The sequence below is a fragment of the Rhinolophus hipposideros genome (genome assembly GCF_964194185.1).
Source record: "Rhinolophus hipposideros genome assembly, chromosome: 4".
NCBI classification, from domain to species: domain Eukaryota; kingdom Metazoa; phylum Chordata; class Mammalia; order Chiroptera; family Rhinolophidae; genus Rhinolophus; species Rhinolophus hipposideros.
Window position 1 is genome coordinate 82863632 of NC_138050.1, and position 23499 is coordinate 82887130.

Here is a 23499-nt window from a genome sequence, read left to right on the forward strand (position 1 = left end):
CTTCTCCTAAATGGCAATTATAAATATGCTTTTGTATTTGAGAAGAGCAATTACTCATCAGAATTGCAGTTTTAAGTACTGTGTACCTTGTTACAGAAAGTACTTAAATTATCATTAAAAAAAAATCTTACTGTGGTGTGTTTAAATTCATTTAGATAGTTCATTCTATTTCCATATAGGCAAAATAAGGATCACTTACTCCAATTCTGGAGCTACTAGCTCTTTAAAAAAATGCAAACTTTATTAATAAAATACTTATTTTATAACTATTATGGCCAGCAGTAGAAAAATAAATGAAAAGCAGGACAAGACAAACTGAATGTACTGAATGAGTTCTATATACCAGTTGCTGTGTTAAGTGCTTATCTCAGATTGGGTTATCTCGAATTCTTGGGTCAAATATGTGTATTGTATTATTACTCCCACATCACAGGTTGAAAAACAGAGGTGTATACAGAGGATAAATAACTTGTCTGAAGTCATACAAGCCAGTCTGCCTAGTTTGGAAGCCCACGGTTTTCATATCCCAGTGGTAAAGTGAAAGTAGTGCTATAGACCTATAAGATACTTTTACCTTTATTATCCCTTTTTGTTACTCATTTTAGCACTTGGTTCCCCCCTTTCACTCTAAAACAAAACAAAACAAAACAAAAACTACAAAGTATTTTCAATAAAAGTTAATGGTTCTGTTGATCCCATGCAATCAGTTTTTTTTCAGGGTGGAGGTGGGTAGAGCTGATAGATGTACTCTGTGCTGGTTCTACAGTGACAAAAAGCATGTGCTTGAGTCTGTGATACTATAAGGTTTTCTTTCCTTCTCTAATTAGCACCTCTGATTTCTGGGTCATCCTTTGGCCCTCTTGGTTCTTAGAACCTCTACTCTGCTTCAGATTCATTCTAGTATACACAATTCTCTAATATACTTTGACCCATCAAAACCAGAAATTAATCCTTCAACAAGTATCTGTTTAAACAGGCACTGTGCTAAGTGGTAAGGATACACAGACCAAGAAAAACAGAGTTTCTCCCCGTAAGAAGCTCATAGACAGACTTGTCAATAATTATGTTTATATATATCTTCGTATGGTAGTCATTTTTACCGGGGGTTCAAAAAAGCCTTAATAGAGTACGTGACACTTGAAATTGATTTTAAAAGACGTGTATCTGTGATGTAGACAAGGGTATACTGGGCAAAGAGACCAGAGTATATGAAAGCATGGAGACATAAAATGGCATAGCGCACTTGGAGAATTGCTAGTAAAACACAAGAAGTTACGTATGTAGGGAGCAGCACAAATAGTTAGGTATGGTGGGAGCATGGCAGTGTGTGTGTGTGTGTATGGTATAATGTAAAATGAAACTGGATACGTAGGCAGAGGTTGGATAATGGAAGGTCTCATATATCATTATTCTTAGAAACAGAGATAACTCTGTGAAAAAAAGAAAAGCCAAAACAGATTTGCATTTAGAAACAGTACTCTGACTACAAGGTGGAGGACTTAACAAAATTAGATGGTTACTCAAATAATTCAGATGAGAGATGATAAGAGGTTGTCAAGTCAGTACCACTAAAACAGGAGACTGACTAGAGATACTCAGAAGAGGGTATGACGAGAGAGTAGGGAGGACTTGATATTTGCTAAATACTCTTATACTTTTGAATTATGATTATATATATTTACCACATACATATCTGACTTACTAAAAATAGGCTACAACAAAAAGATACATTGCATGTGGTAGCTGAAGCCATGAAACAAGATGGAGTGAGATGCTGTCAGAAAACAGTCCCAAGGTGGAACTCTGGGCCATATCAGTATTTATAGAACAGAGAAAAATAAGTAAACCAAGAAGACTAAGAAGTAGGAGGGTAACAAAGTGGTGCAGCAGAAGTAAAAGAAACATTACTTGGTGTGGAAGGGAGCAGCAAGTAATGACTTGGGAGAGGGGAGATAACAGATGAGAATACGTTAGGGTCAAACTGGCGTAGGCCATGTTAGAGAATCTGGACATTATCTGGAAGGCACTGGACATTTTAAAATAGGAAATCATGATCAACATCATGGAGGACAGTTTTGGTAGGAAGGAAGACTTCTGACAGACTAACGAATTAAACTTCATTTGCTCAATTAAAAAAATTATTGGCAATTTGGTACCTCATCTAAGTGTTTATTTTTTAAGCTTTTTATTCTAACGGTGAAATAAAAGCACTGTTGTTAATTACAGGAATTATAAGTATCAACAAGCTTTCAATGTAACACTTTGGGAGGCAAAAGGACCCTATAAATCACAATGTTTTTCATCTTTTCTATGAAAACGGAATACATCTTAGAATCGCTGTTGGCCAGGCTTGCACATGAACAATTTGGTCTTGGCTGTTTATATTTTGATTTCAATTGAGTTCTGAGTATGGCTAATCCTTCACAGGCTGAGTTTAATTGCCATTTAAAACATCTTCCAAAGGATTACAATGTGATTCAGTACTAAAACAAAATGTATGTTAAAAGAAAAGCAAAGAAACAGAGTAGTATGTGATAAAAGTCAACTGCCTGAAGTCTAAAAGAATGTATGTTAAGCATTGTATCATAGTTTAACGGATTAATCTTACTCTTTAGTGGTACATAAAAATAGTGGAGTTTTTTTTTCTTTTCTTTTTTTCACATCAATGGAGCTTCAGAAACATGGTAGGAAGCCTGATCTTGAAATTTTAAAAAAATGTGTTTTTTTTTTAGGACTTTAAAATGCTCAGGTGGGGTTGTAGCCTTAAGATAAACTCTTTTTGCTTATAAAAGCTTAAAAGCAAGACTTGAAAGGACCAAACTTTTTCCAAGAAACTTAACCATGTTTGAGAACAAAGCTGATACAGACTTATAAGAATCCATAATTATGGATTATCTTAAACTATAAAATAAAATTCATAATGTCTAGCATCCAGTAAAAAATTAGTAGGCATGTAAAAGAGGACAATATGATACATAATGAGATAAATCAATTTAATTCAAACCAATCAAGAAATGATACAATAACAGAATTAGTAGACAAAGATATCAAAGCAGTTATTGAAACTGTATTTCATATACTCAGAAAATAAAGTTTGAAAAATTGAGACCTGGAAGATACAAAAAAGACTTAAAGTGAACTTCTAGAAATGAAAATTACAATATCTGAGATGAAAAACACACTAGGTTGAATTAACAGATTATACATTGGAGAAGAAAAGGTTAGTGGACTTGAAGACTTAGTAAAAAGAAATTATACAAAAGGAAAGGCAAAAAAAAAAAAGACTGAAAAGACCAAAAACGTGAGGAAATAATAGCTGAAAAACTTCCAAATTCGATGATATCTCACACATAAGAAGTTTGACAAAACCCAAGCACAAGAAATAAGAAGAAAACTACATCAAACCTCATCATAATCAAACTCCTTAAACCTAGTGAAAAAAAGAAAATCTTAAGCAGCTACAGAACTAAGACACATTACCTAAAGAGGAACAAATATAAAGATGACAGCGTATTTCTCCGCAAAACGATGCAAACTAGAAGAGAGTGGAGTACCATCTTTCAAGTACTAAAAAAGAGGACAACAAAAGGCAACCTCAAATTCTTTACCCAGGGAAAATATCTTTCAAAAATAAAGTTGAAATGAGCAATTCCAGCCTTCGGTGTATACTCAAAAGCATTGAAATAAAAAACACAAACAAATAAACAAAGCATTTAAATAGGTAGTCAAACATATCTTTATACTTGAATGTTCATAGCACTATTCACAATAGCCAAAAGGTAGAAAAAACCCAACTGTCCATCAGTGAATGAATGAATGAATGAATGAATGAACAAAATGGGATACGTCTGGAAATATGCTAAGCTAGTAGATTTCAGGTGTTCTCACCACACATACACAAAAGGTAAGCATTTGAGGAGGCAGATATGTTGATTAGCTTGACTACAGTAGTCATTTCATCGTGTGTGTATGTGTGTATATATATGTATATATACGGTGCCAAAAAATGTATACACATTTTAAGAAAGGAAAACTGTATAAAATTGTGATACTCAATGTATACTGATAACAAAAGATGAATACAAGTCATGTTTGACTTCTGTAATTACAAGAGGTGCTCAAAGTGGTTACCATCAGCACCCAGACACTTCTGATGACGGCAAACTACGGCTTGAGCAACGTTGACCAAAGTGTGCACTTGTACAGATTTTTTTGGCATCCGATATACACACACATATATCAAATATAAATCATGTTATCACCTTAAATATATATAATTTTTATTTAAAAAATCAATGGCATATCATATATCTGATAAGGGTTTAGTATGAGGAATATATAAAGAAATTTTACAATTCAAAAACAAAAAGACAAATAACCCAATTAAAAAATGGGTGGGCCAGCCCAGTGGCTCAGGTGGTCGGAGCACCATGTGTGGTCAGAGCACTGTGCCATGTGTGGTCAGAACACTGTGCTTCTAACGCTGAGGTTGCCGGTTCGATTCCCACATGGGACAGTGAGCTGCGCCCTCTACAGCTAAGATTGTGAACAATGGCTCTCCCTGGAGCTGGGCTGCCGTCAGCAGCTGGAGGCTGCAGTGTGCTGCCGCGGGATACTGTGCTGCTGTGTGCTGCCAGGAGTGGTCAGTGGCCAGCGTGAATGGCTGACAGCCATTGTGAGCAGTAGGCAGCTGGCAAGAGCTGCTGTGAGGGGCTGACCGGCGACCGACTGCCTCAGATGGGGGGAGCACAAGACTCAGAATACTAGCATGGGCCAGGGAGCTGTGTCCTACACAACTAGACTGAGAAACAACGGCTTGAACCAGGGTGGGGAGGGAAAGTGGAAGAAGGGGTGAAAAAATGGGCAAAGAATGTGAATAGACATTTCTCCAAAGAAGACACACAAATGGCCAGTAAACACACAAAACAGTACTCAACATCATTAGTTATGAGAATGATGCAAATCAAAATCACAATGAGATACTACTTCTACCCATTAGGATGTCTAGAATAAAAACAAAAGCATTGGAGAGGATGTGAGAAATTGGAATTCTTGAAATTACTGGTGGGAATGTAAAATGATGCAGGTGTTGTGGAAAAGAGTTTTGTGTTTCCTCAAAGAGTTGAACACAGAATTACTATGTGAGCCAGCAATTTCATTCTTTAGGTATATATCCATTAGAAAACAGGCATTAAGACAAAAAACTTGTACATGACTGCTCATAGCAGCACTATTTACAACAGCCAAATCATAGAAATAATCTAAATGTCAATCAGCTGATGAATTGGTAACAAAATGTGATATATCTGAACAATGGAATATTATTCAGTTATAAAAAGGAATTAAATACTGATAGATGGTACAACATGAATAAATCTTGAAAACATTACAGTGTTTGTGTGAACAGCATACCAGTGAAAGAAGCCAGACACAAAAGATCATATATTGCATGATTCCATTTATATGAAATATGTAGAACAGGCAAATTCATAGAGACAGAAAGCACATTAGTGGGTGCCAGAGGCTTGAGGGGTAGGAGAATGAGAAGTGACTACCTAATGAGTACAGAGTTTCCTTCTAAGGGGTGAAAATTTTCTATATATATATGTGGTGACGATTGTACATTATAAACATACTAGAAGCCACTGAATTGTACAACATAAAATGGTAAAAATGGTGAATTTTATGTTATGTGAATTTTATTGCAGTAAAAAAGAGTGAACCCTTAAATGTGCACTTCTAGTTTATTTATTCTAGTTTATTTCTCAGTTAACATAACTGAGAAATATATTTGAATCTTGACTTTTGTTAAGAATAAATGTAAACAAAAAAGAAACAATAAAAAAGGGTAAATAACTTTTTGTAACATACAGAAACAGAAAGAATTCGTCACCAGTTGACCTGCTATATAAGTATTTTTAAAAGAAGAAATATGATGCCAGATGGAAATTTGGATGTACACAAAGGAATAAGGAACACCAGGCATGGTAACTATTTGGTTAAATATAATACCTTTTCCTCATATTATTATATCTCTTTAAAAGATTATCAACTGTTTAAAGTAAAAATAATAGTAATGTAGTGTGAGGATTACATGTGTAAGGAAAATCTATAACAACTGGAGCACAAAGGCTGGGAAGGGACAAATGGAAGGATAGTATTATAAGGTTTTATGCTATATGTGAAGTGGTAAAATATCACAGGAAACTAGACAATGATATGTTAATGACATACATATGGTCTGATAATTAAGTGAGTAAACTTGCTGCAACAATGTTGCTAACCTTTTTTGATATCAGAGGGATTATTCATTATAAATCTGTACCAATTGGACAAACAGTTTAACCAAGTTTACTATTTGGAAGTGCTAAAAAGGCTGCATGAAAAAGTTAGACGACCTGAACTTTTCGCCAACAATTCATGGCTCTTGCATCACGGCAATGCACCAGCTCACACAGCAGTGTCTGTGAGGGAGTTTTTAGCCAGTAAACAAATAACTGTATTGGAACATCCTCCCTACTCACCTGATCTGGCCCCCAATGACTTCTTTTGAAATATTGCAAGAATTATCAAAATGTGACATAGAGACACAAAATGAACAAATGCTGTTGGAAAAATGACACCAACTGATTTGCTTAATACAAGGTTGCCACACACCTTCAGTTTGTAAAAAATGCAGTATCTGTGAAATGCAAGAAAACAAGCTGTGCTAGTAACACCATCTTTCAGAGTACAGTAGTAGTACCTTGGTTTTCGAACATCTCTGTTGACGAACATTTTGGTTTACGAACGCAGTAAATTTTATGAATCTATGGTATCATTAGATAGTAAAATTCATGCTAAATTTGCAGTTTTAGGGGTTGATTTTAAAGGTCTGGAATGGATTAATCCATTTTGCATTACTTTCTATGGGGAAACGGTGCCTCAGTTTTCGAATATTTCAGAACTCAGTCTTCCAGAATGGTTTACGTTAGAAAACCAAGGTACCACTGTAATTAGTTTATGCAATTATTTTCAATTTAAGCAGTGTAATTTTTTTGTGAGGTAGGAAAAAGTAAAATCTATGCAATATTTCAAATTATGATACTTTATTTTCAATGTTAAGGGAAAGGTTATATACTTAGCATAAACCTTTTTAATATAGGGTTACCAATTCTTTCTCCATGTCTTATAAAAAAATTTCAAACATACAGAAAAGTACAGAACTGAATAATGAACTACATGTACACCTCACCCAGCTTCAAATATTATCAACATTTTGAGATTCTTGTTTTATATACTGAGCCCTTCCGCCACCTGCCTTACAAAATGTTTTAAAGCGAATTCCACACCATCATACCATTTCATATCACAAACATTTCAGTATTTAAGTCATTTTCTCAATATTAGACAATAGCTTTTTAAAAACTGCTTCATACAAGTTAATTATACTTCATTACAAGAGCATTTAATTTCTTATATTTCCCCCTACAGTTAGTATAAGAATGTGTACCCATTTATAAATTCCTATTTCGAAAAACTGAAGTGCTCCAGAAGGCGGTTTTTAAAAAAAGTAATACAAAGACAGACATACATGCAAATTTATATGAGTTTTAATATTTCATTTTTTAAGAAATAGTTTTGATAGGTTATTCTGAAATTAAGACAAATATGAAAAAAACTATAGTATATTAGCATACAGAGGTTCATTTGTTTTTTTGGTCACTCATATATATATCCTTCCACGGCTTTACCCTGTGGTGTGCTGAAGGTGGCCTGTAGGAGTTTTTGATAGCTCACTGGTATATTTCTAAGAATTTTGTGGGCTGGTTGTTCAAATCCACTATTTAATAAATTACTTAGATTTAAAATAAAATAAATTTTATTTAAAAAAGCAACAAATACTAAAAAACTCATCAATTTTTCATTATTTTACTATAGTTAACTATCATCTCTGCTCTCGTGCTTACATACAAGTATGTCTATGACGCTTGTATGCTGGAAGCATAATTTAATGGTGTGCCACTGAGCATCTTTTCTCTACTCTGTGTTCAGTAACATTAAGTTGGCAGCTCAAAGTTAGGCATGGTGGGAATATTTATCCTAGAGATAGAAGCAAATGCTACAAATAAGAGCCATCCCTCACACCCCTGCCTGGAGAGCCACTTGTTAACATTTGCTAGCAAAACACTGATTCCACCCTCACCATCAACTGTGTCAGGCACTGCAGTAATATGAAAGATTTGTGATATTTTAAAATTTGAGCATGAAGATCCTTCTAATGTTACAGTATTAATAGCACTTTAATAGAGGGCACTATGAAGACAAATGTGAACAGGTCCTTAAGAAAACAAATGTATTAACAGTTTTTAATATATGTCTTTAAAAGGAACAACAGTGAGGTGGCATCTTTGGTTTTAATTGTTTTATTTCCTGAATTTCAGAAGTACAGAAAATGTAATTAGATGTAGGCTTAAATAATAAAAGGATTGAAAATACTATGTAGACCGTATATACAATTGACTCTTTTTTTTTTTTAAAGATTTTAGTGGGGAGGGGAAACAGGACTTTATTGGGGAACTGTATGTACTTCTAGGACTTTTTTCCAAGTCAAGTTGTCCTTTCAGTCTTAGTTGTGGAGGGCACAGCTCAGCTCCAGGTCTAGTTTCCGTTGCTAGTTGCAGGGGACACAGCCCACCATCCCTTGCGGGAGTCGAACCGGCAACCTTGTGGTTGAGAGGACACGCTCCAACCAACTGGGCCATCACCGGCAGCTCAGCGGCAGCTCAGCTCAAGGTGCCTGTTCAATCGTGGTTGCTGGGGGCGCTGCCCACCATCCCTTGCGGGACTCGAGGAGTTGAACCGGCAACCTCATGGTTGAGAGCCCACTGGCCCATGTGGGAATTGAACCTGCAGCCTTCGGAGTTAGGAGTACAGAGCTCCAACTGCCTGAGCCACCAGGCTGGCCCTACAATTGACTCTTGAACGCGGGGTTAATGCGTAGGTCCACTTATATGCAGATTTTTTTCTTTTTCTCATGAATGATTATAGGAGTACTCAGGCTTTCTATTTCTTTTATTTTTAAATTAAATTTATTGGGGTGACAATGGTTAGTAAAATTGTATAGGTTTCGAGTGTACATTTCTATAATACATCATCTACATATTGCATTGTGTGCTCACCACCCAGAGTCAGTACTTCTACCGTGTTTCCCCGAAAGTAAGACCTGGCCGGACAATCAGCTCTAATGCGTCTCTTGGAGCAAAAATTAATAAGGCCTGGTCTTATATTAAGTTTTGCTCCAAAAGATGCCTTAGAGCTGATTGTCTGGGTAGGTCTTATTTTCGGGGAAACACGGTATCACTATATATTTGATCCCCTTTTCCCTCTTCTACCATCCCCATCCCTCTTAAGCTCTGGTAACCATTAAACTATTGCCTGTGTCTATGAGTTTTGTTTGTTTGTCTTGTTCCTTTGTTGCTTTTAGTTTTATATCCCACATATGAATGAAATCATATGGTTCTCGACTTTTTCTGTCTAACTTATTTCAGCTGGCATGACAATCTCAAGATCCATCATATTGTTGAAAATGGCAGTATGTCGTCTTTTCTGATGGCTGAATAATATTTCATTTTGTATATATGTACCACATCTTCTTTATCCAATCATCTTTCGAAAGACACCTTGGTTGTTTCCATGTCTTGGCCACTGTGAATAATGGTGCAATGAACATCGGGGTATATCTATCTATACAGATAAAAATTTTCATATTTTTTGAGTAGATACTCAGGAGAGGGATTGATGGGTCATATGGCAATTCTATTCTTAATCTTTTGAGGAACCTCTATACTGTTTTCCATTGTGGCTGTACCAATTTATATTCCCACCAACAGTGTATGAGGGTTCCTTTTTCTCCACAGTCTCTCCAACATGTATTATTTGATCTGTTAATGACAGCCATTTTAACAGGTGTGAGATGGTATCTCACTGTGGTTTTGATTTCTATTTCCCTAATAGCTAGTGAAGCTGAGCATTTTTTCAGGTATCTGTTGGCCAGTTGTATGCCTTCTTGGGAGAAATGTCTGTTCAGGTCCTCTGCTCATTTTTTAATTGGATTGTTTCTTTGTAGTTGAGTTGCACGAGTTCTTTATATAGAAAACCCTAAAGACCACCAAAATTATCAGAAACAATAAACAAATACAGTAAATTTTCTGGCTACAAAATCAATGCACAAAAATCCCTTACATTTATATATACTAACAATGACATTTCAGAAAAAGAAATGAAAAAAAAATTCCTTTTGTAATTGCAACAAAAAGAACAAAATACCTAGGGATAAACGTAACCAAGGATGTGAAGGACCTATGCACTGAAAACTATAAGACATTCTTAAAAGAAATTGAAGGAGACACAAAGAAACATTAAGACATTCTGTGTTCCTGGATTGGAAGAATCAACATAGTTAAAATGACCATATTACCCAAAGCGATATACAGATTTAATGCAATGCCCATCAAAATCCCAATATCATTTTTATAAAGAAATGGAACAAAAAAATCATCAGATTTGTATGGAATCGCAAAAGACCCTGAATAGCCAAAGCAATCCAAAGAAAAAAGAACAAGTCTGGAAGTATCACACTCCCTGACTTCAATCTATACTACAAGGCAACAATAATCAAAATAGCATGGTACTGGCAGAAAAACAGACACACAGACCAATGGAATAGAATTCAAATAAATAATAAATAAACCCACATATATATGGGCAGATAATTTTCGACAAAGGAGCCAAAAACAATAATGGAGAAAAGAAATCCTCTTCAATAAATGGTGCTGGGAAAACTGGAAAGCCACATACAAATGAATGAAACTAGGCTGCTATCTGTCACCATGTACCAAAATTAACTCAAAATGGATCAAGACCTAAACATAAGATCTGAAACAATAAGCTGCATAGAAGAAAGTATAGGTACTGAACTTATGGACCTTGGGTTCAAAGAGGATTTTATAAATTTTACTTCAAAGGCAAAGGAAGTAAAAGGAAAAATAAATGAATGGGACTATATCAAACTAAAAAGCTTCCGCATAGCAAAAGAAACCATCAACAAAACAAAGAGGCAACCAACCAAATAGGAGAAGATATTTGCAAAAAACACCTCTTGAGAGGGGCTAATATACAAGACATATACATATTGTTTTTCAATAAAGACCTAGTTGGCCCTATGTATCCCTAGTTTTGCATCGGCAGCTGGGAACCTGTGGATGCAGAAGGCCGACTATATGCATTGTCCTATGCCATTTCATACAAGGGACTTGAGAATTCCAGATTTGGGTATCTGTCAGGGGTCCTTGATACCCAAATCTGCAATGCTTAAGAAACCATCCTTGGCAGATGATGCAGTAAAGTTTTTAGGGAGTCAAAACTTATAGAATGATTTTTCAGCTGCACAGGGATCTGCGTCCCTAACTCCTGTGTTGTTCAAGCTTCACCTATATAGTCTGTTAATAATAAAATATAAGGCTAAGGAAAATAAAAAAATATGAATCTGATTTTAAAAATACATAATTTGGGAACTATCATATCCCAAAGAATGTGAGAGCTTCAAGTATGTTTAATAGATAAGTTGTTTTTCATTAAAGAAGTCAAAAAGCAAATCTATTTTAAAAAATGAGGCTTTAATCAAAAACTTAAAATGCCACTAAAATTTGCCAAACTTGTTTTGCCAGTTGATATTCCCAGAAATCACAGCTTTGTCTGTCTAGTCTGCATTTATATTTAGTCTGGGCATTTAATCTCTCTTTTGATCTTAGTTTTGCCATACACTGTTAAGTTGTTTTATAAGGCTTTAACATAAGTTAGTTTCATAAATTGTAAAACCATTTTGTACTAGCAAACAGCTTACTTTCAAACGACTCAGAAAATACACAAAGGAGTAACAAAGAATTAAATGAACACTGTGACTCTTTATATGTGTTTCTTTTGTTTAAGTTATTTACCTCTTGTGAAAGCTGTGTTACTTGTTCCTTTTGATGTTCCAGGTCTTTTAAAACCAATGAGTTTTGTTTTTCTAACTGAAGCACTCTTCTTGCCAAGTGGACACTAGGTGAATGAAATAAAAAAAAAAAAAAAATCAATGCTCACAAAAGGGCAACGCCATCTAAAATATTCAAAATGTGTTTGTGTGCTTACAAATTGACTTACCATTTTCTAATAATACTTAAATATTAACAGAAAAATATGGAGTCAAATATTTTCAGGTGTCAACACTGGAAGACCAATATTCAAGAACTCATAATTTTGAAAGTAACATTAAATCTTCATAATAACATAACTGTGATATACTGATTACTGTAGTAATAATTTTTAGCCCTTGCCACAGTGCAGTTACATTATGATACTTGTTTGAAAAGACCATAAGATAGCAATTTACAGCTTTTCTCCATTTTTATAAAAAATTCCCATTTACAAACAAATCTGGCAATTAGTTGAAACAATAAGTTTGCTCTTTGAAAAGCATCAGTGTTTACCTCAGACAACATAATGTGTCAACTGAATAGATTTTCTGTTGAAAGTAGAGATGGAAAAGATGTATGAAAAGTGGAAAATGTCCACGTAAAGGCAAATTTTCTGAACTAAAAGAAATCATTGAAAGACCACACTGTGATCATCAACTTATTGTACTGAGTGTAACCTTTAAATTTAGGTTACCTTTAGAATTTAAAATTACATTGAATTTGAAATGTCCCAATTCCACTTTGAAGACACAATTGAAAAAAAAGCTTCAGCTACAAAAATTATTTTCTTCTAACTACTGGGGGAAGAAAAGTGGCATAATGTTTTTAAGAACTGCTAATTATGTTGAGAATACTTGTCCTCCAAAGACCCTCTCTACAATTCCAAAAACTTAAAAATTCTTATTTATCACATTTCCATCTGTATGAGTTGACTTATTAATATCTCAATTGTGAAATCCCTGGATTCCAAGAAGACAGGAAGTTTTACGATGACAAGAAGTAAAATATTGTCTTTCTAAATGAAACTACAGTACAAAAACAATTCCATTGTGTTTTTAAATATTTTCTAACATCAGATAAAGAAATGCAGACAAAACTCTGAAAATAATGTTATTTGTCTTACACATCTATTTCTAAGAACTTGTTTTTGTTTTTCTAAATAATACAGATGAGTTCTAGTAAAAGTTTATATAGTGAATTGGGTAGCTTGTTTACAAAACAACTTTATTGATATGAAATTTATTGATATGTAATTTACATACCATGAAGTCCACACATTTAAAGTGTAAAATTCAATTATTTTTTGTGTATTTAGAGTTGTTCAACTATCACTAGCATCTAATTTAGGACAGTTTTTTGTGTTCCAATATTTATTTATTTATTTATTTATTTATTTATTTATTTATTTATTTATTTATTTAGAATTTATTGGGGTGACATTGGCTAGTAAAATTATATAGGTTTCAAGTGTACAATTCTATAATGCTTCATCTGCATATTGCATTGTGTGTTCACTATCCAGTCAGTTTTCCTTCCGTCACCATATATTAGACCCCCTTTTCCCTCTTCTACCTCTTTCCCCCATTTTAGAACACTTTTATTACCCCCAAAAGCAAATGTGTACTCTTTAGCACCACTCCCCATCCTCCCTGCCCAGATTTGGGAATCTACTTTCTTCCTTTATCGATTTTTAAGGTGTCTACAGTGTTTGGCTATCCTGTTTTCTATTCCTCGAAGTAAAATATACCACGTTATTTCAGATTTGACCCTAAAAAAAGAACTCTACAAATAATCTTAACGCTAATTTTATATGATGTTTACATCTTAAATTTGTTGATTATATGTGTGCAAACATCAGTATTTTATATCATTAGTTCTGTTTTTTATTATGCTAAGTTAAACCTTGGCGTTTTCTTCACTCATACTTTCATTTTCTTTCATCTTTTGTATATGTTAGGAATAAGTCCCTGCATCTTTGTCTCCCACAAAACTCAACATTAGGGTCTTTCTGTACATAGTAATTTCTCAATAAATGTATGTTGAAGGTACAGATCACATTTGTGTAATGCTCCGTATAGAAGAACAATGAACGCAATCAAATGCTATTACAGAGTCAGATACTATTAGACAGAATCAGAGTTACAGATGAGATGAAACGGAAGAAAAAGGGATGCGAGAAAATAATGAGATGCAAAGGTCACCCATTACCAACATTTTGAAGATAATGACTTGAAGACATCAAGTATAACAATATTAAGTTCATTTGGTTTGGGTGCTTTTTGGTTTGTTTGAGAATTGTATGATTCTCTTATGCAAACATGGTGTGATACCACTTATCAATATAAAATATCACATGACATAAAACACTACATTTAAGAAATTCTTGATATGCTGCTGCTTAAGTCCTAACATCAGGACTACCTCCTTTTTTACTAAGAATTTTCTTGACTTTGGTTGGAGGATTCTGAGTGAGAAAATCAACTTTAAATAGCAGAAAGGTATCTTATAATTTCTTGAAATTGCTTATAAATGTGTTCTACAGTGTTCTGATCACTAGCTTACAGTACTAGTAAAAACGTTCTAGGAACTGGTGCTGACGGGAATGACCGTGACTATTATTATGAATGTTGATGGCATTTATGATGCATAATGGTGATAACATTGTGCTACAATTAGTCTCCAACTGATCCACTGATCACGTTTTTAAAATTCACTTCTAAGTCTCAGCTGTAAGGTAGAAGAACACATGTCACAGACATATCGGAAACGGTGCAATGGTATTAAGCTTCTGAGGTTATCCTAAAAATGACCTATTTAGCCTGTGATGTTATGGGGGGGGAAAGGAAAACAAGAAAAGAAAACAAGAATAAGAATAAGAATAAAAAATAATACTGTGAAATATTTTTCTTTCAAAAACTGTCTATTTAAGCCCATAGAACACACAGGGAAAACAAGAAGTATAATTTTTCATCATTATAATACTTGCAATTAAACAGAAATGATAAAAAGAAAATTAGCGATTTTTTTCTTGATCATGAATATCAATGACTGCAAAAAAGCCAGCTGAATTAGAGGAAATGTATTACTTAATTCAGTAAGATATTCATGAACACTTTCTTTTAGCAAACATATTTAAAAGCTTATGATCTACATTGGTACTGGGAATAATACATAATTTCTACCTGGAGGAGCTGACAGTCTACTGAGGAAGATAGGCAAATAAAAAAAAATTATCGTAGTGTGCTAAATATTATGAGAAGGAATGAAAACTAATTCTGACCAATCTGGGGCAGAGGCAGAGAAACAGCATTCTGGGTAGAGGAAAAACTGTAAGTAAAGGATGATCTGCTGGAGAAAACTGTAAGCAGTGTGGTATTGATGGATGAAACATATGGCACGTGGTGAGGGTGGAAGCTAGAGAGATTTAGGCAGGGATATATGATGAAAGGCCTTGTATGACAAGCTGAGTTTAAATTTTATCCTTTAGTTGGCTAGGCATGACATGATCAGATCTGTACTTGAGAGAGTCCTCTGTCAACATTGTGGAGGATTACTTGAGAAGGAAGATTTGAGCCACTCAAAAGGTTAAGGTCATAGTTTAGACCAGGGATCTCCGAAAGTAGTTATGTGCACAGTAATCCATTGAAGTGTGGGAAATATTACTTATATTTATTTTAATATTATATATTTCTAAGTTTTCATTTTCTGTGTAGGTTTGATATTATAATGTACATAACATTTATATGATAGTACATACATAGGATAGTACCTGCATATAACTTATACATAAATATAAACACATACATATATCGGTGGGTGCATATTTAATTGTTTTCCCAATAGGGATCCATATCAACAAGTTTGGAGACCACCGGTCAAGGCCAGTTTTCTAATAGAAATATAATGTAAGCCACACATGTAATTTAAAATTTTCTAGTAGTAGCTACATTAAAAATAGTACAAAGCCCTTATCTCATATGATATGGAAAATCAACTCAAAGTAGATCAAAGACCTGTATGTAAGAGCTAAAAACATAAATTCTTAGGGGAAAAAAAACAGGAGTAACTCTTCATTAACTTGGATTTGGCAAAGGATTCTCAGATATAGCTCCAAAAACACAAGCAACACCAAAAAAATAGTACAAAGCCCTAATTTTAATAAATCAAAATTACAAAGTTTTGTGCTTCAAAAGACATTATCAAGAAAGGGAAAAGACTGCCCAGGGAATGGGAGAAAAAAATTCAAAATATGTATCTGATAATGGGTTTGTATCCAGAAAATACGAAGAACTCTTACAGCTCAACAGTAAAAAGACAACCCAGTAAAAAGACAATTAGAGCATTCACAATAGTACCTTGGTTATGGAAAGTTCTAAATAATTATCTTTGCACTCCTTGTACTGTGATTTATTAGAAAGTGTAATGACTTTATAACATGTGCGTTATAAAATTTCAGGCATTCCTCTTGAAAGGTTGTACAAATTTAAATTCTCAGGAACTAGAATAAAAGTTATCCAAGGATAGGAATTTTTATTTATTTTGTTCTCTAATATATTATTCTAGGTGTCTGGAATAATACCTGGTACAGTAGTTACCTGTTCAGTAATAAAGGACTTAAAAGAATAAACTTTCTATAAGACCTCCTTTTTCTTCATACCTAGCCCACACTAGACATCATCAATCTTTAAAATTTTCTTAACCTTATAGATAGACAATAGAATCTTATTTTAAATTAAATTTCTTTATTTGTGAGATTAAACATCTTCTATGTGTTTGTTAGATGTTTGCATTTCTTATTTAACGAATTGATGTTTATGTCCTGTCCCCACCCCCTCCAAATCTTACCTACAGGGTTAATTCTCCTCTACATCTACACTATTTAAAAATATCAAGGCCACCTGTCATCTCAACTGAACCAACCTTATTTTCTATTAATGTCCACTCTTCTTAATGTCCCACAAACATGTTTTGTACATGCCTTCCACTATACCTCTACTGGTCCGCTAACCTGAAGCAGATAGGTTATTCCACTGCTTGAAAGCCAATGTTGTTTTAGTTTCCCTTCAAGTTCCACTTCCTCCATTTCTGACCATGTCAGCTTTCACTGATAGCTGGTTCTCTGATACAGTGTATTTTTGGGTGTGTCTTGCTATTCCTTCAGGCATGTTCATCTTTCTCCCCCAACAGGTGCAACTTATATGAAGACATGGGTCTTATCCCCTGTAGTGTGTGATGAACACAGTGGGCACTTAATAAATTCTTTCTGATTGATTTTGTTTAAGCAAATTTTTTTCAAATGAATACATTTCCAGAAACCATATTCCAAGGCTGCAGAGTCTCAATATTAAAGTACAACTAATGCTTAGCATCTAAGCTTTGAACTAATAATAAACAAGTACATTAAGTTAATAAGGGAAGAAGGCAAATGTCAGATACCAATTCACCTCTTATGTATTTCAACCTCCTAAATCTTTAGTTTTTTATTACATTTTTTAACAACCTGCTACATTTTTAAATGTGGAATATTGTTTGGTGAGTGATTTGGTTTTGTAGGTGGATTCTGTTTAGAAATCTGGGATATTAGAAATTGGAAGAGAGGAGGGGAGTTTTAGTTTAAATGAAATTCGTATCAAGACAGATGAAGAGTTGCTCACTTATAGCTGTTTGTGTCTCCTTAACTACAATGCATGCACAATGAAAACAAATCCTTTCCAATTCTTTATAATGAGTAACTATGGACACCCAGGGAGCATGACTCTGGCTAAAGGTTATTTATTTACTTATTTTTTTTTTTTGTATAGAATGTACTAAACTCCTCAAGTAAGCACTGCAGTTTTTTAAAAGCTTTTATTTATTTAAGTGTGTTTATCCAGGACCCATCACCTCCAAGTTAAGTAGTTGTTTCAATATAGTTGTGGAGGGCACAGTTCACAGCGGCCCATGTGGGACTCGAACTGGCAACCTTGTTGGTAAGGGCACAGTGCTCTAACTAACTGAGCTAACTGGCGGCCCCCAGCACTGCTTTTATAGGGTATCTGTTAAGACCCTAAAATAGGTATAACATGGGGCAGCCGGATGGCTCAGTTGGTTAGAGTGCAAGCTCTGAACAACAAGGTTGCTCGTTCAATTCCCACAAGGGATGGGGGGCTGTGCCCCTGCAACTAAGATTGAAAACAGCAACTGGACTTGGAGCTGAGCAGCGCCCTCCACAACTAGATTGAAGGACAACTACATGGAACTGATGGGCCCTGGAGAAACACACTGTTCCCCAATATTCCCCAATAAAAAAATAAGTTATTAAAAAATAGGTATAACACAATTCTTTGTAATTACATTAATTGCCATTTGATTTTTTACCTATACCAAAATTAAGATTGATATCAATTGAAACTAATAGTACAGAGTATGGTTTTGTGTTTAAACATTAAACAAAAATTTAACCTGTTAACTGGTACAATTATTCCACCAAGGGTTATTTCTTAGCTCTCTCATTACTTGACTCCAAATAAAAGTTATTCTCTTTAATCTGCCAATGGCAATTAGTACATCTGATTATTGCATACAATTGCAAAATTGCCAATGTGAACATGGCAGACCTCTATTTACATCTGAGATGTCGAAGCACAATGGAGCACTGATGCTGTCCCCAGTCCTTCAGAGGTTCTCTTAGTATCATCAACACTCCAAATAAGTCAGTGTATTATTTACATACTTACTAACTAGTTACTCGGTATGAAATAACACTGGGCTTTCTGATCTTTTTCAATTTTAGCAGATCAGAATTCTGTCTCTATTAGCACAACATAAAAAATGGTCAAAAAAGGGACACATGTGCCAGAATGATTATAGCTTCAGAACACTTCAGGTTGGTCTCTGTACTGCCTGCTCTGTTGGCAGTGGCTGAGGACTTAATAATGGTTTCATGCTGATTATCTACAGTTATAGAAGACTTTCTCTATTTTCGTCAATAGGTTTGAACTTTCAAGTTGATCATGAACAGACTAGAATTAAGTTTTAAAGGACTATGCCTAAAACCAACTCAAATGAAATAAGCACAACTTTCCCCTAAGGACAAAAATGATAACTCATACATATGAGAATACAGGAGGAAAAAAACCAAATTTTTGTTATGCACAAAAGTTTGCTAGAGGAAATAAAAGTTTCCTCTGCTTTATTTTTCCTTTGTTATGAAGCTCAATCTACTGTGAAAGATTCAACTTAAAGCTCTAGACAGAAACCCAAACAAAAGGTCTATAGTATGCAGTAAATCTTGCAATTTGAAAGGTTTTAAAACCTTCAGAGGAGTCTCCACATTCAGAAATGCCAAAACAAACAGAGAAGCACACACTAAGACCACGTTAGTGACTGGGTGTTACCCATTTCATGTTGCAGGTTTAAAGAGCATTACCAAAACATGTAACCAGAAAATCTTGTTTGCTATTTTCAAAACAATCATGACCGAAACAAAAACATTGCTTCAGATTTTCAAGTTTAGTCAAGTCAAGAAGAGCCCATTTTATTTTAATATACTTTAATTGTATAAGCCCTTTTAACTTTCCACAACTTTGTCCCAGAAAGAGTTTAAGATAATATTTAGTTATTATTCATATGTCTATTGAGAGTTCAAAAGACGAGTAACCTTATTTACTAAAGCGTTTAAGAGACATTTTAGGGAGTTATTTTTAAACTAATTGTGAAAAATTAATTTTGTTACCTCTTTACAGGAAATTGGCATTATAGTATGTATCTTAAGAAACTGATTGATATCAAAGAAAATGAATTTCAAAACTAGTTTCATGTCCAGGAGGTGTCTCTAGTAATTATTTCAAGACGTCTCATTAAAATTTTAAAACAAAATTGTTTTAAATAAAAACTCAAATTGTGCCTAAAGTTTTTGGAAAACTGGCTATTGCTCTTAAAATCAACTGCAATTTATGTTAAGAAACATAAATTGGCATTACAAACTACAATTATTTATGCCAGGCATTCTGCGGTAAACTTTGTATCTATCTTCTCATTTTCATTTTATAATATACCTTGGGCAGCAACAGGCAACTAATGAAAATTTTCAGTGGCTATCAAACTCATTAACAGCAATATGGCACTCAAAAACAGAAGGCCTAAAAATTAAAGTTTTGGATAAACAATAAAAATTATCTTCTTGAAGACTATTCAATGATGTAAGAAAATGTTCAGGGTAGATTCATAAGATAAAAAAATTAAGTTTCGAAATTACATACAATACCCTAAATATGTAAGAAAAAAATATATGCCTGTATAAATTTTTGAATTGTTTCTTTGGACGGTAAGATTACCAGCAATTTTCCTAATTTTCTAAAATAAACATGTATTACTTTTATAATCAGAAATCCCCTCCAATGAAGTATTACCCTAAAATACCTAAATCTGGTTGTTGAATATATGAGATTTTAAATCAAATTTAGTATGAATAGAATATATTGTGCAGTAGTTGGGAAATAAATTCCTTTGAGATTTTAATATATTTTGGTACAGGGTGATGTTTCATGAAAACTTTATTATGCAAATATTTCATTTGCTGTTCTGAATTTTTTTGTAATTCACCTTAAGGTTTCAATTGCTTTAATTTCAAAAGTGAAAAATTAAGTATAGATTCTCTCAAAGACTAAATTGCTTTCATCTTAAGTAAACTAAACGTAGAGCACAAAGCCATCAACTCCTTTATAAACATCCATTAAGAAATCCAATATGGACTTTGCAAACTTCAGAAATGCATCAGACCCTAAACAGGGATCTTCTGAGCCACTGGTCAATTTGGGGCATACAGTAGGCACTCAATAAAAGTTGTTGAATGAATGGGCAAGAGAATGCATAAATGTCCTCTTTGGATATCTAGACTTACTTTACCTATACTCAGTTGAGATGACCTGAGAAGCACTTCCTCAAAATAACCCTGTGGTTCACCATGAGAAGAATGCCTGGCACCAGCTGGTAGGAGATATTAATAGCATGCCCATTAGGCACTTGTTCAAGGCACACAGATAGCTCAGTGATAAAATCTTTAGAAATATTTGGACAGTTAAGATTATTTAGAATATGAATCAGTTGTGGTTTCTTAAATCTTCACTCTAAATTTTAAGAAATCAACATCTGTTTTGGAAATTCTTAAAAAAATAAGCAAGTATTGCTTTCAATTTTGGAGGAATTCAATATTTGGGCTAAAGAAAGAACGTTTACAATAGCAATTATTTTTTTCTTGTGACAAGATTCTTCTGAAGGATGCAGATGCTAAAATAGAGAAGAGAATAGAAAATTTCAATTACTTAGTATTTTAGCGATCATTTACCACTGATAGAAGTCGCTTGTCCACAAAACTATGTTTCTATTCCTCCTAGGCAACATACTGCTCAAAAACAGAGAGATGCTGAAAATTCCAATAAAACTCAGTCACCTTTAGTGACTTTTGGAGGGACTTGGGGAAGAATGAGAATGGGATGGGACTATAACTGATTTTTCAAGTGATACGTAATTTAGGAGTACTTGCATCTCTACCAGAATTAACCATTCCAGCTAAAAATTGACACTTGCTAGTAATCTACCCTTGATTTAAAATTTTCCAGATATTTAGCTTTATGAGTATGAGACACAACTTCCACGCATCCTTTGAACTTCTCATAAAATGGTCTATATCTTACATCACTTTGGCTAGCCATGAGGACATTTCATTCTCTGAGCCATCACTCCAAAGTTTCTACAAAAGCAATTACGTTAAGATTGTTTTTCTTATTTAGTGTGTAATGCCTCTAAATGTTTAAATCAATTCATATAAAAATAAAAGATAAATAAGCAGCTCTGAGTTCTCAAATACTCAGATGAAGAGACAATTCTACTAGGCATCTACTAGGCAGAGACAGTGGAAAATAAACAAGAATAAGAGGTAGTTGCTGACCTTGAGGAACGTTTTTTCATCTAGCTGAAGAAACAATATGGAAAAGGAGAGCTAATAAGCAAAATGTTTTATTGTATGAAGAAAACAGATGTTTATAGGCAGCGACATATTCTACCTTTATTTTGCGTAAAGAGGCAAGTTTAAGGCTGGAGAGCTGGGCGCACATGAGGAGCTTACAAGTCTGATGGAAACATTTAGACTTGATGTGTTAGCGAATAGGGCAGTGAGATATTTTTGCAAAGCAGGCTGAATATAGGCGGGATATCGGAGTCAGGAGTCAGGTCAGCTAGAACACCTATTAATATAGGTACAATGTTCTCTCAGTGTACTTTACACAGTATCTCACAAGATAACCAGAGAATCTTTCAAAACATTTTCTTGGTTTTCACAGTCTTTTATACTTTCAGTCACAATACATGTACTATCGCCATCTCTCTTGCTCTCTCAAGTATAAGTCAAGGAATGTAGGCAGGTGAATAAAAAACAAGAGGAAAAACAGGAAGCATAATTAATGAATAATTAATCTAAAATTATTGGTACAAAAGCATTTGTAACTCACTTGAGAAATTAATGTGAAAATAAAATTAAAATAGTGTCATTATCACTGAATCTAATTACAGGAAATTTCTAATGTATGCTTCCATTCTACTGACAATTAAATTCACTTAAAAATCCATGAAATACATGATGATTACTTACTGTGTTTTATTTTGTGAGCAATTTAATATTTATGCATACTAAGAATAAAGTAACTTTATCATGCAACTTAGCACTATCAAAAAGCATAACATAAAAATTACATTTACCTCAAACAGATAAGTAAAACAAACATAGATTGATTTTACCTTTGCTTTAGTCGTCTTTTGGCTGTTGTGGGAACATTAGCACCATAACCATAGGAAAAAAGAACCCTTTCAGCTTCATCTTCATTTTCAACTGGAAAATAGTAATATGTGTGATGTAAAAGAACTTTTCTTTCTTAAGAATCATGGCAGAAGTGAAAATAAAAGAGGCCATAATAATGAACAAGGAGCATAAGAACATTAAAAAGGGCTAATGTGTAATCTCAAACAGGCTATTTGCAAGTAGAAACATATTTCGTAAAGTATATGCTTGCTTGGATTTGTTCCATTTATTTTTAAAAGGTGTAAGGGATTGCATCATATGACACATTAAGTTTTCTTGTTATAAAACACAATAATACAGATGTTTTATTCTAAATGATTCAAAGGATTTTTGCATTAAATGCATGTTACGTAATTGTGAAAAAGTAATGACGACATCAATTTCATTACGTCTCTCTTGATAAAGAAATGACTTTTTAATTAGGAAAGATGTTCATTATTTTATCATAAAAACAACTTTATCTTAACTTGTAATAATAAAATTAAACATTTAAGTAGGCTCCTCTGTGAAAAAAATGTGCAGTATGAAGAATGTATTGATAGCTTTTTTAAATTACAAAAAAAAAAAAAAAATCAGCAAAACCAGTAGTTCTAAATTTTGCTATTGTTACACCACTTCCCCAAAGGAATTTTAACTAACAGGTTAATATTTTATGAGTGAAAAGTTTGA

General features: G+C 33.9%; 1 protein-coding gene across 4 annotated transcripts in view; it reads right to left on the reverse strand.

Annotated features, from left to right (window-relative positions):
• Positions 1–23499, reverse strand: part of PIBF1 (progesterone immunomodulatory binding factor 1) — a 181591-nt gene that overhangs the window by 52779 nt on the left and 105313 nt on the right. For all 4 annotated transcript variants that reach the window (XR_013993252.1, XM_081047027.1, XM_081047028.1 and 1 more), the window contains exons 13-14: positions 22770–22860; positions 11979–12081 (exon numbers count right to left, since the gene is read on the reverse strand). Coding sequence is in view for 3 of the 4 variants with exons in the window: in XM_081047027.1 (XP_080903153.1) it covers positions 11979–12081; positions 22770–22860 (194 nt within the window). In the remaining variant the exon portion in view is untranslated. The remainder of the gene's footprint in view (positions 1–11978; positions 12082–22769; positions 22861–23499) is intronic.